The following is a 16,374-nucleotide window of genomic DNA, read 5'->3' on the forward strand; positions in this document are numbered from 1 at the left end:
CCATATCCAAAAACAAACCCCGATGCCGACCAATTTCATGCTACGATACCCGCGAGGAGCCGGAAATAATGCGAAGCTGCAACGGGCAGTCAGTCAAATAGATTTTTCTTCTTCACTCATGAGTTGCTCTCTGGGCAACACCCGCTGACTTTTGTGCGTAACGTCCTGTGACTGTTCCGCCTTTCTCAATGTCTGCGATTGTCGACAAGGGATCGCGATGTATTGGATACGCTGTGGGATAGACCCGGGTGCGAGACTCGAATCATTGCCGTGGGCAAACGCAAGAGCTATCAAAAGCCCTCAACATGCAGGCGTAGGCTGTTTATTTGTACGCAATTAGAGGGAATATGCCATGTAGCTGGCAGGCATATGAGGAACTGGCACGGTTCCTAGTGTATTCACAGCAATGTCAATGTCAAAGTTCACATCAGTCTGCCTGTTTTAATGGATTAGGCTCAAGGTGAGCAATTAGAGGGGCGTCTTTTCAACTCTGAGAAATGCTCTGATTTTACCAAGGCGACGTCTATACTGTAGCTGCAACATAATTGCACATGAACATCCGTAGTTGCGTACATAAGCTCAAGCATCTCGAGCCTGCCAGCCAGAGTGGGGCAAATCGGCCATTTGCTCACCACTTTGGAGCAGCTTGCCAGAAAAGGCAGGAAACACAGGAAGGGATTTTCTACTACTACTCATTCTCTACATTCAAGTACTTGGTTTTCGTTTTCTTTTTTCTGCTTTGGTTCTGAACCGTTTGTCAATATTTATCTGTCCACCCTACCCAGCTATCGATCATCGTTTCCATGGCCGCTTCTATAGCTCACGAGTTTGACACTCATGTGGCTCATGTCGTCGTGGGTTTGATCCCGCTCCTGGGGGCCGTGATATATGATGCCGGCTAACATTTTCTTGATACAGACATATGATGAGTTCAACGAGCGAGAAAACGAATGGAGGTTGGCTTTCAGTCTAACAATACCATCTTATCGTAGCCAATCTGCTAACCTTCTACCAGAGATGCCCCGTTGATTGTGATGCACGATAAAAGCCTGACCGAGCTCACAGGGCCTCAAGCTCTCTTAATCCTCCTTTTATCGACGGTTGAGAGTTCAAGGAACCCCTTTTTCCATACTGGCTGTGCCTATTTGCCATCGACTGGAGACATCTATACCACTTCTGATCTCCTCTCGCCATCCTCTTCTTCCAGGTACCCCGTGGTGCTAATCTCAAAAACTAAACTTACTACTGCCACCAAAGGCCCCCTCTCTCTAGAGGATAGTGTGGTTGCCCAGGCCGAATGGACAAAGCTACGCCCGCCAAAGGGCATGTGTATGCCGTCTAGCTGCATTGCTTTCCGGGACGGTGTTTTGTACTGCGAGCAGGGCAACACGAACACAACTGCACCCGGACTTATTTACATGCCGCGAGGCCAGCCTCCCCAGAACCTGGTCAACCAATACATGGGCCGTCCATTTAACTCTCCACATGGGTTGTGTCTCGATGCCGATGCTAATGGTATTTGGTTTACGGATTCAACTGACGGCGCCGTTCAAGGATTCCGCCCAAAATGTAGACTACCTTGCCTACTCTACCGGCTGAACTTGAGGACTATGAAGGTCAAGGCCATGGCAGAAGGCTTCTCCAGACCAACCGGAGTAGCAGTCAGTCCGGATGGATCGAGAGTATATGTAGCAGATGCGGGCTCTAAAGACGAATTAGACGACCGGATCGAGGGGTTGTAAGTTTTCATCAAGCGGAAACCAAAAGCTGTTATGTGTGCTAACTACAATGTACAGTATTCCTAAGATTTACATGTTCGACGTGGTATCCAGAGAAGATGGCTTGTTCCTAGCCAACAAAAGTCTTTTTGGACACCCCCTAAGCGATGATATCACAGCTATTCAGTGTGATTCTGCAGGACGAGTAATTGCTGCTAGTTCAAGCGGCATCGAGGTATGGAATCACCAGGGAACCTTTCTCGGTGTGATCCGCGTGCCTGGTAAGTCTAGATCATGCATCTTGTGGTTCAGCGTCATTTACTAACGGTCCTAGGCGGAGTCAAAAGCTTTGCATTCGGCAATACGGATGACATCATCTTGGGAAGCTCGCAGCGATTATGGAGGATACAACTAAAGCAGCGGGAGGGAGAGGCTGAAGAGTGAGGACAGGTGCATATATGGTCGTTAATGACGTCTATGTTGATCAAGAAGAACCTCAAGGTGGAACTGAACCATCCTAGTCTAGACCTCTTACGCCACACTAAATATGCATGTACTTGGCTATGACTCCCTATTTAGGCACCAGAATATGTAGACCGCCACTCCCCATTGTGGCGCAAACTACCATTATTGCATAATCCGCTGCGCCGTTAAAAGAGGCACTGGGCCCAGCCCCGTTTTTACCCTGCGATTCGTTTTTCACCTTTTTTATCCTCCCGATAACTGTGATCAACGCTGGATACAACAATAGGCGACGCCTCACTGCGAAGCCCGCTTTTGCCCCAAATTCCGACCCGGAGCGCCGATTATTCTCCGAAATCGCGGCAAGAGTGCTCTCATCTTCAGCAAACCCTTATCTTCCCAAATTCTGCCAGTCCTCTGGTTGCGCTGCGTCGGCGTTTCCCCGTCCTTGTGCATCAATCCAGTATTTGCTCAACCGGGGTCAAACTAGCCCCCACTTTTTACCCTTTGTCTCTCCAAACGCATATATTCGTTCGTCAACTACGCTCGCCACGTCAATAAACCTCTGCTTATCGAAAGAAACAAGGCATATCCGGCTATCGGGCCACGGGCGTGTTAGTTGCCCGAAACAACCCCATCAGCACCCCCGCGCTCCCGAAAACGCGCCCGGTGCCATGGATGTCACCATGGTAGACGCCACGGACCCAGCATTGGCCGTGGCGAGCAGCCTTGCGCCTGAGGCTGAGGCTCTCGCTGCTGGCGCTGTTGTGGTCGAGGCCGAGCCGCATGGCCACCATCACCATACGCCGAACCACTCTCACAGTCACACACCACAGCCGCAGCAGCAGCAGCAACAGCAAACGCCACAGCAGCAGCAGCAGCCGCCCAAGAACGACCTGCAGTCGCCGCATATCTCGGAGCTCCAGGCGACAGTGACGCCATCGCGCGAGCGCAACGCCCTGACACTTAACCAACGTCGCGCCTTGCGTCGATGGGCGAATAGTCAGCTTACGCGGCCGAGTCATCGTGCATGTCAGGAATGGTTCGAGCAGGAGTATGGCCAGTGCATCAGCCAGAGCACCGTCTCGCACAGTCTGTCGCCCAAATACTCACGCCTGGATCTCGATGCTCCGCAGCTGAGCGGCTCGCGCATGCGCTTCGGAAACTGGCCCGATGTCGAGAAGCTTGTGCTGAAATGGTACCAGCAGATGTTGCTGTCAGGCCGCCATCCCACGAACGACGAGCTTGCGGAAAAGTCCAAGGCCATATTCAGTGCGCTTCCACAGTACAAGCAGGAGTCTACCCCGGAGTTCTCGCCTGGCTGGATTCACCGGTTCAAGAAGCGTTATGGCCTGCTCATCCGCCGCCAGCGCCGCCACGGCGACGTCGAAAATCCCGCCGAAGATGTGCTGTATCTGTGCGAGTGCCTGCAGCGCTTCAACACCGGCCCCATCGGCCCCAACACCAGCCCGGCCGCGCTCCGTGAAACCATCATCCGCCTAGTTGGTGTTGAGCCCTCGGTGAATGTCGCTGCGCTTGTGCGCGATGAAATCGTACGCAACTCCTCTTCTCTGTCCATGAATGCTGGTAACACATCTGTCATGTCCATCGCTGCCGCCGCCGCCGCCTCCATGACTACCCCACAGGCAACGCTACTTCAGGCAGAGATACAGTCACAGCCACAGCCACAGTCGCAGGGACAGCCCCAGGCCCCGCCGGCTCAACCACAGCCTCAGGCTCAACCACAGGCCCAAAGCCAAGCCCAAGCCCAGGCCCAAGACCCGCATCAACAACCACGGCCTACCCAGCAACAACAGACACAACCTCCGCAGCACCAACACCAACACCACACAACGGTAGACGCCGGTATTACAGCGCCTACCACTGTCAGCGCCGACACCACTGGGTCCGCCCCCTCCCCCGATCTGCACATCTATACCGACGACGATGCGGAAATGGTTCTGCACACTGCCCTGCGACAGCTGCAGCAGGAAGAAGCTGCTGCCGAGGCCACCGCAGCTGCCGTGCGCGAAGAGCGCGATCGGATAGACCACCTGCGCCAGAGCGTCCTTGCGACACCCAGCCGCATACCACACCACGCACAACACACCCACGCGCAACAAACCCCCACCAACCCCAGCACAGTCTCGACCAGCAGCCACACCACTGCTGTGTCGCACGCGCCCAGCCAGACACAGACCCCGGCGGCGTCGCAGACCATACCCAGCAGCACCGTCGCCGCAGGCACCAGCACGCCCGCGGTGCCGACGCCGGCGCACGGCCATGCGCGATTCATTGCCGAGGACGACCTGACGCTGACGCCGATTGAGTCGTCGGTCGCGATTCCCGTGCGCGACAAGCCGGTGCGCTGCCCGTTTTGCGTCAATCAGCGCATGCTGCGCACTATCAAGGAGGCTGTCGAGCACTTGTCGACGCATGTCGAGGTGTAGGAGCGCCCGTAATCAAACGTGCAAGTGCTAGTGGCGGGGAAGGCAAGCGGGGAGCCGGGGGGGGGGGGTTTTGGGGCTCGGTAGGTGTGGGCATTGGGCATCAGGCGTCTTTTTACTCGTTCTTTTTTTTGCTTTGAGGAATTTTACGCTAGCTTCTGTGTTGTTTGTTTTCTTTCATGACATGTTTCTTTTTTTTTTCTTTGTCGTTTTGTATATATCGAATCATTCCCATCAAGAACCTTTGCTACCCACGATCACATCAATTCGAAGCCTGCAGTTCCCACTTCTCAGAACTAGTTGGCACACCTGACGGGTTTTTACGTGTATCGTTTACGATCTGCCGCATCCCCCCTGCATGCCGCCACCAACAGGCTGTGCCCAAGGAACAAGAAGCTTGGCTTTGGGCCTTGGCTCTCTTGGCTTGGTTGTGTAACTATGCAGTTTATCCAGCTGGTTAAGCCTGTCTGACTGGCAAATGCCAAGGCCAAGTTCGGCATAGACCACCTCGTATGACTACGGCTCGGCGGCGATGCGGGTATTTGCTTGCCGACAGAGTATCACGAATGTCTCCCAAGCCTTGAGCACGAGATCAGGTGTTTGTTGCGACAAACTAGCAGATCTTGGGTATCAATAGATGCTGTGGGCTACGCACATGTATCACGCACAGTGGATGCATAGAAAAAAAAAAGAGTGGTAGTTATGCTGAAAGAATAAAATTTACAAGCGAAAAAAAAAAAAACAAAAAGCAAAGGACATAATACATGTATGGACACATGAGCAACGAAACTACGCAAGATATCAAGCATGTGAAAGTAAAATATAGAGAGAAGAAAAAGAACAACGTAAAAAGAAAAGGGTAGTCAAATATCAACGCAGTTCCCCGGAAAAAAAATACAGAAGAAAACAAAGGAGAAAACGCCACCCATATGAAGAAAAAACAAAAAGAAAATCAAGTCATAGCACAAAGATGCCGTCTCCTCCTCGAAGAAGGCACGGAAACCGGTCTTCTTCCACCGTAGCCACTGAAAAATGACGAAATATGACATTAAAAAACAAAGAAAGAAAAAAATCACACAAAAAAATCAAAGAACTGCATGCGGAAACGGGGTAGTAGGAGAGACATGTAAGAAGAAAAAAGAATAAGACAAGAAGGTGGTCAGAAGAAGACAGAGAGGAAGGGGGGAAGAAGAAATATATGAATACTTAAACACGTTCGACATATATGAGCAGTTTTTCATTACGATTCAACGCCGTGTCAAGATCGCCGTTGTTCAGCAAACTTGGCTTGTCGCCCGTCGTCTCGTCCTTGTAGAACATTTGCATTTCCTCGTGCGGATTAATCTTGAAGCGATCGCGGATCTTGCTGTGCAGCGTCTCAAACTGGATGTCGGTCGGCACGCGCAGCGCAATCAGGTCGTTTTCAAAGCATACCTTGATCTTCATGGCCGACACAGCGCCGTTCGACAGCGAAGAGTGCGACGGCTGTGCCTGCGGGCCGCCGCCCGTGGAGATGTGGCGCGGCGTTGCGCCGTAGCCGGCGCCGTTGGCGTCCGAGCCGCCGTCAAAGCTTGTCTCTGGGCCACCAGCGCTACCACCGCCGCCGCCGCCGGAAAGCAAATAGTCTTCTTCGGCGTTGAAATCGACTTCGTAGTCACCTTCTCGTGGGTGGAAGAACTGCTTAACCAGCGTGCATTTGGAGATGTAGGGCGGCTGCTGCAGCAGGTTTTTAACGTAGGCATCGAGGTTATGTAGACGCCCCTCGGTGATGGCGTCGGTGACGTAGTTGACGGGCCCTGGCATGTACGGTAGGGTGCGCTTCTTATTCGCCACGTTGCCAGCCTCGGCAGGGAATTCGGTCAGGAGAGCAATCTGAAAGTCGTAAAAGTCCTCATAATATCTCGAGAGCTCCCACCGGCGGCCGTCCTCCAGCACGGCTTCAATGACGAACCAATACTTTTCATCGGCAAAGCAGTATCGGGGAATGCGGGCCTCGACCGGGGCAGCCAGCTGGGATGTAACTTTGATGCCATATGAGGTTGCGGGAGGCTGGGAGGCCTGGAGTGATGCGTGTTGCTGTTGTTGTTGCTCATGTTGAGAAGATGCGGTATTGGCAGACTGCGGCGAACGCATCTATGTGTTAGACAACCTATATAGAATTGACGGGGTTGACGAGTTCTTACCATGGTAGTTTGTCCACTCAAACGCTCCTGATTATGGTTTTGCTGTTGCTGCAGACTCAGGCGCTCAATGCCCTGTTCTAGCTGGGTAGGTTGGTTGGAAGAGGGGCCAGATCCGGTGTCAAACTTGCCCAGACTGATGCTGCTATTCTTGTAGTCGGCAGCCATCTTCTTCCATTCCTCGACTCGGGGAATGCCTGCGGTGCGAATAGATTCCTGGGGGTTTGCTACCGGGGTATTGGAAGCCATATCACGGATTTCGATAAAGGACACAGGAATCAGCCCAGGGCCACCAAGACGGCCAATAGGCTTGGCAACAAACCACTCGGGATCGGACTGGGCTATGACAATGATGGCCTCGCCGGCTTTTGCCTCGAGCTCGTCGCCTCTCTCGGCCTTGAAATCGTACATAACGATTCCATAGACCATGGCACCGCCTCCTTTCCCGCCGCTCATGCTGCGTGGCTGTCGCTGATGGCCGAGACCGGCAGATGAGGGAGCTGATTCGCCGTATCCTGAATCGTATTCGCTCTTAGGTATGCTTGTCCTTCCCGTGTCAGGGGGGGTGTTGCTGGTGCTATCGCGCTCAGTCTTGCCGAGGGCCTGGAAGAAGGAAACGGGCACAAGTCCGCGGGCGTCGGGGACGGCGGGGTTGCAGGCTTCGTACCAGTCGGGATCGTTTTCTCGTCCAATAACGTGGAAAAAGTCGCCACGGGAAAAGCTTAGCTGGTCGTTGGCAGTGGCGTTGTAGTCATAAAGAGCTCTGATAACCTGGAGGGAGGGGGGAAAAGGAGGAAAAAGACAGTTAGTGATAAGGTTTATGGGGAGTGGTCACGCAAGAGAAGGGGGGCCACCTGGAACCCTGCAGGCGGGTGAAACACGCCTAGCACAAAGCACAAGTATACTGTACAGGCAAGTGTATAGAGAGCCCGACTCAGCTTGCCGTACCCGCAGATTTGATTTAGGGCAGGTCTGGTAGGGTTCGTGGTGGCCGGGATCTGGCTGGGGTAGGAGATGGATGGGTTCCCGTTTTTTTCCAGGCGCCCCCAATAACCGCTCTTGAATTGCTTGTGCGAGAAAGACAATGGCAATGGCAGAGGCACAAACCATCAGGAGGGGTTAAAAGCGGCTCTGAGAACAAGGGTCCATCTCTCACACACAAGAGCTCAAGAGACAGCTAGGGAGGCATTTCACGGCCGCGCAAATAGGGCCTGGGGCAAAGCAAAGGGTGCACTTGTACCAAACGCTCGGAGCTCGACAGGACAAAACAAAGGATCAATCTTACCTTTTTGGGCGGTACGATGGCGACTGCAGACTTGGGCGCGATGGTCGACTGGGTCTTTTCTTTTTCGCTCTTCATGGATCGCCGAAGGGCCTAGAAGAAGTGCATAGCGGTTAGCTTCAGGTAGCTGGAGGGCGAGGAACAGCGGCTAACTGAGACGCTGGCCGCCTTCTTCAATGTCCTGGTGGGTGGCTTTGAGACGCTTTCGCAGCGGGTGGTCTGGGGAGAGAAAACATGAGGCTGACATGGCAGTAGGGTAAGTTCGCGCTGTGCTACAGTTCCGGTGAGTGTATGGCGCGCCGTGGTTCATGATGTGACCCAACAGACACGCGCCAGCATGAAAGCACACATGGCACAGGGCATGAGAGGAGATTGGTCCTGGGACCGGTCGCACCAAGAGCCAAAACACAGCCCATGGTGACAGTGACTCCACGGGTCTGGCGGTTCATAATGCGAGGCGCAGGACACTCAAAACAGCCGATTCCGCATTCAAGCCACCCAGGGGCCAGGGTGATGGATGAGAGGGCATGCAGCAGAGAGACGATTTGGCGGTCACGAACCTTCATGTTGGTGGATTTCTGTACGTTGTTACAGGAGCAATTTGGAGTGGATGGGACTTGCTTGACACAAGACTGAATGAAGCCCAGGCAAGCTTTGGGGAGTGCTGATCGGAGGGGCTCGGGGAAAGGCGCAAGAGGCGGGAGACGATTGCAAATCGCAACCAGGCGGGATGTCGGAGCGTTGAGAATGGGCAGAGAGCCTGGGGCCGGTCGGCTGGGTTTTAGCAGGCACAGGCGCTACGGATACGTCGTCGGATTGCGCGGGTTGCGATGAAAACAAAGCCAAGGTTGAAGATGATTGCTGCGGGGTGCTTTGTTGGAGGTTTCGGGGCGAGCTGAGTCAGTTCACGTTCCCGGCGGGACTCGAAGGCGTCTCTATGTATTTTGGAGGGGAAATAGACGGCGGGCAATGCTTCGGTACAGGGCAATCGCTGCGGGAGGGCTATATATCAGGTGGCTAAAGGGCCGTTGTGAAGTTCTTCTTGTTGCAGTGTTGTGAGGTCAAGGGCGTCTCAGAAGCCAAGGATTAAACAAAGCCTGAATTATGTTGTGTGCGAGACACTGGAGGAAAATATGGAGGGGTTCTTGGGAGCCAAGAACCAGGCGACGAGGCAGTATTGATAGACGGGAGAGAAACAGAGAGGATCTGAAGAAGAGGAGAAGGAACAAAAAGGCAATAAAACAAGCAGAGAGGAGCAGGAGGAAGAAGAACTGAGAGGCAAAGTGATGTGGAATGGAGGAGGGAGCCTGTGGGCTTCTGTAGTGTGCAGGTCCAAAGTTCAGCACTATAGCATAGCCTATAGCATGACCCATAACGAGCATAGCACAGCCGGAGAGTGGCACAAGACGAAAAATACAGGCCCCCGGTTAGTGGCACAGGACCGAAATGTAGGCTAGTCAGCCAGTGGTACAAGGTGTGAAACAGTCGAAAAATCGAGAAAAAAAAAAGAATTGGGGACACTGCAGGATTCCAAGCATTGACAACGCAAATCCGAGCATGGGGGCCCAGGAAAACAACAAGAAAAAATCGAGAAACAGGCGGGGGCGTGGGCCAAAGAGCCGGGAGGCCAAACGAGATGAGGGCTCGATGCCGGGACTAGTGACAGTGGTGTGTGCCCTGGAAGCCCAAGGCCTTACTGCCCGCCCGAGAAAGGGTTTTCCAGAGCGGGGTTGGCACCTGCGAACCCTAGTCCAACCTCCACTAGAACAAAGGTGGGTGTCTAGCACAGAGTCACCAAGACAAGGAGCCAACAAGCATCCCAGCAGAAAGCTCACAATACGAACACCTACACCCACCAGGCCGCCAGCATCAGGATCAGCATCAAGGGGAAACGCAGGGCTGTGGAGCCGTTGCAAGAGAGGATCAAGAAGGGTGGAGACGGGACCAGGAGAGACGGCATGGTGGACAGGACCAGACAGGATAGGACAGGACATCAATCACGACAAAGAGGGACGCACATGGTAATGTGTGTGTGTACAAACTACATGTGTATGTACACAAGTACATCACTGCGTGGCATGACACTAACACTAGTCCTTGGTACTTGGGAATTGGAGCATCATGCTTCCCAAACAAGGCCCCTCGCATCACGCCTGCGATAAGCACGCGCAATGCGTCAGATGCGCATCCTGTTGTCATGCACGAAGCGACTGAAAAAGAGAGAGAGTGAAAGCGGAGAGCAGCGCCGAATAGCACGAGAGCCCCAAGCACGGGCACAGGCACAAGTATAGATGGCACATTTCGTGTCAATGTATCAGTCAGTCTGTCTGCTATTTCTGGCCCTCTACCTCCAAGCCCGCTCCGTGTACTGTCCGCATCTGCTGTTTCTCCCTCTACGCGGCCGGCATGCGCCGCGGCATTCTCGCCCCATCACCAAGCACCAGTGAGAACCGCAGAATTACATCAGCTGCCATGCACTTGTTTGGTTCCGCCCCAGATAGGCCCAGAACAAGAAGAAAAGAAAAGACCCTTGAACAGGCAACCGGAGAGACATTGGGGATTAGAGAGACATGGGCTGGGTTGGCAAAGAGGAGTACCAACTGCGTCTTTGAGAACTTGTGTGCACCTGGTTACATAGTGGCTAGCCAACTAACTAGTTAGCTATATTAGCATACTGGGTAGCACATGCCTCTTCCACTTCCATACCGCCGGCCACCGGCTTGCGGGGTTTCACCAACGGAGCATCTCCCCGCCTAGCTCGCTCTCGAAACTCGCGATATTACTGCGAGTGGGGACATTGCTGACGCGGACGCTGGTCTGTGATGCTACGTGCCGAGAGGCCCAGCTCGCTTGATGCTTTTCTTTTTTTCTTTTTTCTTTTGCTCCCCCCCCCCCCCCCCCCCCCGCGTCATCCAAGCACCCATCTCACAATTGCTAGCTAAGCTGCTAGTCTCACTCACAACTCACCACCTACAGACACATGCATCTGAGTTACCCCTCTTTCACCCGACGTCTACTCTCTTCCACGGTCCTTGCCTTTGCCCATTTGCAGGCTCATTTGCATGTGCAGGGCTTAGAGTGCGATCGTCGGCTTAAACCATGTGTCTGTCCACCCACTCCCATTCCCACATTCTTGCCCACGCGCCGTTACTAAGACCGGCACTGGCCGCAAGCCCAATCTGCTTGTAAGCAAGGACCCCCCAGATGAAACACAGAAGCCAAAGAAGCCCCACGGAAAAAGAAGCCTTTGTTGTTGTTCCAAGCCCGGCAAGGCTCGGCTCACAATGAACAATAACACAGAAATAAACTACGCGAGATACAACTTCATGCGCGCGCAATGCCTGCAGAGCCCGGTTTTAATTTGCAAGCCGGGCTGGGCTGGACACGTTTGCCAGTTCATCTGTTCCAAGACGTGTTCCATAGACTTCCAGACTACTGTATATATGCATGCTCTTTTACGTCAGGTCGACTTGATATCCACTGCGTTTGATTAGTTACAGTAGCATCTGGCCTTTCCCTGCCGGCCGCTTCAACCCGCACAAGCCTTGCCATCCTGCCATGTGCAGCGGGAGAAGGGAGATGACAGAGGATCTCGAGACAATATCCCCGAGCTGCACGGAATATCAGCCGTGTTAGAGATGGGCGGGGGGAAGAGAGGGGGAGGAGGAGTTCATGGATATACCTCGCATGGGCTGCAGGCGAGCCTTCCGAAGGGCTGGTCTCATTTTCTCTACATCTTTCCACCTCACAACCAACATCTCACCCAGCCGTCACAGACAAAGTATATCGTGAACAACACGCTGAAGCCTCCTGATTCACAAGCCAACTCTGCAAGAAACGGCACATGTCCACGAGCTTCGACAACGACGATCAAACCGGCCCGCCCAACGCTAGACCACCCAGTGTCCACGTCTACGCATGTGTGTACAAGGTGCTAAGTCTAAGTTAATTCTCTGCTGGCTCATGCGCTGCCAGTGTGCCGGGAACAGACCCAAACAGAAAGCGTCTTTTTTTTTCGCCGATTAAAACGAGCATGGGAATCCCAGCATTAGGGAACGTCGAGTGGTGCGAGCGGGTGTTACAGATGAGATGGCCCTGGGTATGACTGTCATGCAGCTCTGTACCAGTTCACTCTGTGTGCAGTTTTGTATCCAATAGGATACAGACGTACTACTACCAAATACTTGAATGTAGTACTCATGTAGTTAACATACACACATATTTCATACAAGTCCTGGCTAAATACAGCGGTAAGGTACTGCACATGCACCCTGGTTCCCTTCGCACTCTTGAGCCGCCGCCGCGCCATCCCGTGGCCAACTGCATGCCGCATCTTCTTCTCGCCAGCTTCTCCTATTATTGCCACCCCTCTTTTTGTGGTAACTATGCTTTCGTTCTTTTTCCCCGTCCTGCAAGCCCCTTGCCTGTCTGGCCTATACCACCATCATGAGACTTTCTCCTATCTCCTATATGCAGGGGAAACCAGAACGAGCCACTTCGCCTTGAAGCCAGAGGCCCAAGGCTATATAGCTCCAAGCAGCACATATATTGCGCCCAAAGCTGGCTGACGTGTTGTTGTGGGGTTCGATGAACCGATAGATCGTGGCTCTTGGGAGCCTGTTTCACTGCTCTCTCTTCTCCTTGGAAGCACTGTCCAGGTACTATAGACACTCAGAGAGTATCTCTACACACTTGCCTCCCCTCTTCCTCTTCCAATTCCACGTTCGTTTCATATTTTGTCCCTTTCAGCATGCGTCAATACATCTAGATATATCTGAAGATACCACCCGAAAGTGCCCTACATATGCATGTATTCAACCAACGCTTGCACTTCTGCCTGTTATCTGCTATAAAATGCTACATACAACATACATGCACATTGACACAGCCACTTGAGCGCATCCCTCCCTATCCGCATGCTTCTCACGTTGTACAACCGCCATCGCACAAACTAGACTGTGAACATGTAACAATGTATATAGTTACATACATTCACATGTGTCACTTTTATATACACAAATAGCCATGTAATCAGCTGACTAACAAGACCTCACTGCATCGCATTTCGCACAACGTGCCCTACACATACATAGAGCATGTTCGTGGCTTTGCCGGGCTGAACAGCGCAGGGCCGCCTCGGCACACATCCATCCGTAGATGAGGATAAGAAACTTTGATAGGGCCACATTGCTGCTTGCAAAATCATCAAGTCAAATTCAACAATTGAACTGCTAAACATTAATCTGTATCAATCATAATACAAAAAAACGAACAGATGAAGAAGGCTTCGAGCCTGCCAGCCTTTTCATACAGCCATAGCTGTTGCGGCCAGCCGTTGTGTTTCTATCCCACGTCAACACCAATGCCATGCAATGACAACCCCCAAGCCACACCAAGTAGGCATATGTGCCTATACACAGTGCTCTTTTTTTAAACCGCCCCTTCTGGTCTGCCAAGTTCGTGACGCCTTTGTAACATTCCAGCGCTAAATAACATGAAAAGTTATTGTTATCAAGGTTTTCTGTCGCCTTGGAGAATCTGGGCTGTCAGGGGATGGAAAATTATTGCAGCTCTTCGGACCGTGAGGGAGGCAATACTCGCATGTGTAGTCATCGGAAAACTCAGTAAAAGTACGAAAACACCGAAAAGAAAAGAAAGGGAACGAGCCTGTGTATCATTTGCCGCAAAACGCCCATGCTACACCCAAAGAGAAATACGCAACAGAATAGAAAAAATAGAAAGCCGAAAACGGGTGTCCATGGGAGGGAGTCATGACATCTTATCACATGTTCCAAGTCGAGAAGGAAATCACGACAAAATGGGTGGGCGGTACATGGATGTCAACAACCTATCGTCTGCATGGAAGCAGAAAGAAACGTGCATGAAATCAAGGGTCGTTGATAGCTTCATACCATCTCGCCCCGATCATTATCATATCATTTGAGCACAGATGATCAAATTTGGCCCTTGATGTCAACAGAGCGGAAGGCCGTGTTTTTGGCGTCAATAAAAAGAGTACCAGCTTTTCCAGTTAGGAAGAAAATATCAGTCTTGGAAGAATCATCGAGAAGGTGTTGGCCGTTATGGTCGATGATGAATTGGCAGGCATCGGAATCTGATTCGAAACCAAGCTCCTCGGTGATGAAGCGAATCTTGACACTAGGCTTGTAACTATGGGGAAAAAAAGTGTTAGTGAATCCGACTGTTTTGTCACGACGTTAGCAGAAGCGGAAGACTTACGCTCTGCAAATCATACACAAAGCGGCAAGACGCTCTCTGCCCACAAACATATCCATGAGATATCCACCCATACCAGGTGTATCCAGGTACAATTGGAAAAACTTGTGATAGTTTCCAAGGGCGAGAGCAGTTCGCACCTCTAGAGCATGCTTAATAGGCACGGTTAGTTTATCCTGTGGGGTTAGTGCAGCAATCGTTTCGTTGAGACCAGTGCGGTTGGCCGTGTGAATAAAGTACAAGATGCGATATGCCCGGAACTCCACGGGGTTTCCCTTAATGCCAGAAGCGTACAGTGACTTGAGCTGAGTCTGGCACTGGTTATACTCACCAAGGTCGCCCTTTTCCAACGCTATGCGAGCATGAATTTCATACACCGAGACAGTGAACTCATTTTTGATACGCTGCACTGTGAGATCTTGACGAAGAGACTTGAACTGGTCACAGATATAGCCATAATTGGCTTCAGTGCGCCACTTCTGCTTGAGAAGTTCCAGCGTTTTCCAAAGTACAGACTCAGGGCGAACCTTTGACGGGATGGGTGGAGCGGTCAAACGAAGATATCTCTTTTCAAGATCTTGGCAAGTTCCAACAACAGGGCCATCAGAAGGAGGGGGTGTAGGAGATCTAGCTGGCACGTTGTCCAACTGGAAGCGACGCGCGCGCTTCTCACGCTCCAACTGCTTCTGCAACTTACTAGACTTGGAAGTGCTCTCATCGCTACTAAGACGCTTTTCAATGCTGACGCGCTTTTCGGGCTTGCTGATGCGAGACTTCAAAGTCTTGTTTGATTCAGGAGCAGTCGAGCGCCATCTTGCCGTTTCATCGGTTGAAATCTTGCGTTTGTTGGAGGCTGAAGTCGATGCTATGGAGACGGGCTGGGAGTAGGCGGTATAGTTGGTCGAAGCATATGTGGCTGCCATATGAGCAGCCTGTTCAAGGGCGTGACGCTCTTCTCTGATTACTTGTTGAGGAAGTGGCATTAGATCCCAGTTAGTGGTGTACAGTTGACCACTGCTACGGGCAGTAGCGATGATAGTCTTGAGGCGGGCCTCAATGTCAGATTTTGCGATTGAGGAGTCGTTGTTGTCGACATAGAATGTTCGCTGTACGTAATTCCGAACGCCTTCAGGCCATTCCTGAGGGCCAGTCTGTTCCGATGGAGGTGCGGGGACGGGGGCAGTGACGGGGGACGGGGTAGCATATCCAGTGTAGGGGGAAATGACGGGAGCAAAAGATTGTCTCACTTGGACAGGAGTGTAGGCAGGGTCTGGAAAAATAACGCGATTAGCACGAGTTGAAGATGGAAGATGGGGTGTTCTTGATAGTGGCTCACGATTATATGAGTAGGCGGACGCCGCAGCGTCCGAATTCCAGGCGCCGGGAACCATCTTGTTAGGTATCACGAGGCTCTGGAATATTAGTTCAAATGGAGGTTGATTGGTAGGGGCACGAAGTCTGTAAGCGTATCGGAAGCGAAGATGAAGGAGGAAGTGTTGTATTTGTTGGCGGATGGTGATAACGACGGTGATGACGATCGAGGCTGTTTACTAGGAGAAAAATATGTTTGATGTCAGGTGTGGAGAGGAAGAAGAAGGAAGAGAGAAATTCATCATCACCTGCAGCAAACTCTGTGGCTTTGACCCATGTCATTCTAGCCCAATCGGAATTATTGTCTTAGTGCGAGTTAGTCACAGGCACTGTGCGTGTCTATGCACAATATTGATCCTCCAGCACAGTAGAGACACTGTCTGAGTCGATGAGACCACGTGATGCTGTTTGATCGAAGCTCTGGCCAGACGTCACCGATAATAGCTGCTCGCCGCAATCATCACTGTAGTGGGGAAACTTTAAACCGTTGACAGAACAACCACCACAACCACATGCCTTGTGCCTCGATATTTTGGGCCAAAGAAACCTAGTTTCATGTGGTAGAGCCCTTTCGCCTCCTCGTTCGTTTCGCAACCCTGAACAGGGACCACGTCGCCCTACTTCAACCCTTGCAGTTTGCTGTGTCGTTATCACCAATTACCATTTACCAACCCTCG

The 16,374-nt window shown here is 52.0% G+C and overlaps 4 protein-coding genes across 4 annotated transcripts; 2 read left to right on the forward strand and 2 right to left on the reverse strand.

The window, feature by feature from the left end:
* Positions 1–803: 803 nt before the first annotated feature.
* BROUX77_005335 (uncharacterized protein) lies at positions 804–2,162 on the forward strand (the record flags this gene model as incomplete). Its single annotated transcript, XM_073750197.1, has 5 exons — positions 804–854; positions 919–956; positions 1,016–1,738; positions 1,797–1,999; positions 2,053–2,162. 5 exons carry the CDS (start codon positions 804–806, stop codon positions 2,160–2,162), a joined length of 1,125 nt encoding a protein of 374 aa, XP_073604221.1.
* Positions 2,163–2,854: 692 nt separating this feature from the next.
* Positions 2,855–4,630, forward strand: BROUX77_005336 (uncharacterized protein; the record flags this gene model as incomplete). The annotated part of the gene is made up of 1 exon (XM_073750198.1): positions 2,855–4,630. The coding sequence occupies one exon, from the start codon at positions 2,855–2,857 to the stop codon at positions 4,628–4,630; it is 1,776 nt and encodes a 591-aa protein (XP_073604222.1).
* A 1,203-nt stretch (positions 4,631–5,833) lies between these two features.
* BROUX77_005337 (uncharacterized protein) lies at positions 5,834–8,655 on the reverse strand (the record flags this gene model as incomplete). Its single annotated transcript, XM_073750200.1, has 4 exons — positions 5,834–6,745; positions 6,811–7,578; positions 8,093–8,182; positions 8,446–8,655. 4 exons carry the CDS (start codon positions 8,653–8,655, stop codon positions 5,834–5,836), a joined length of 1,980 nt encoding a protein of 659 aa, XP_073604223.1.
* Positions 8,656–14,043: 5,388 nt separating this feature from the next.
* On the reverse strand, positions 14,044–15,717 carry BROUX77_005338 (uncharacterized protein; the record flags this gene model as incomplete). The annotated part of the gene is made up of 3 exons (XM_073750201.1): positions 14,044–14,260; positions 14,330–15,596; positions 15,663–15,717. The coding sequence occupies 3 exons, from the start codon at positions 15,715–15,717 to the stop codon at positions 14,044–14,046; spliced, it is 1,539 nt and encodes a 512-aa protein (XP_073604224.1).
* Positions 15,718–16,374: the final 657 nt, after the last annotated feature.

This window comes from Berkeleyomyces rouxiae (assembly GCF_048999995.1).
Source record: "Berkeleyomyces rouxiae strain 22BRR77 chromosome Unknown BrBRR77_ptg000005l, whole genome shotgun sequence".
NCBI classification, from domain to species: Eukaryota; Fungi; Ascomycota; class Sordariomycetes; order Microascales; family Ceratocystidaceae; genus Berkeleyomyces; species Berkeleyomyces rouxiae.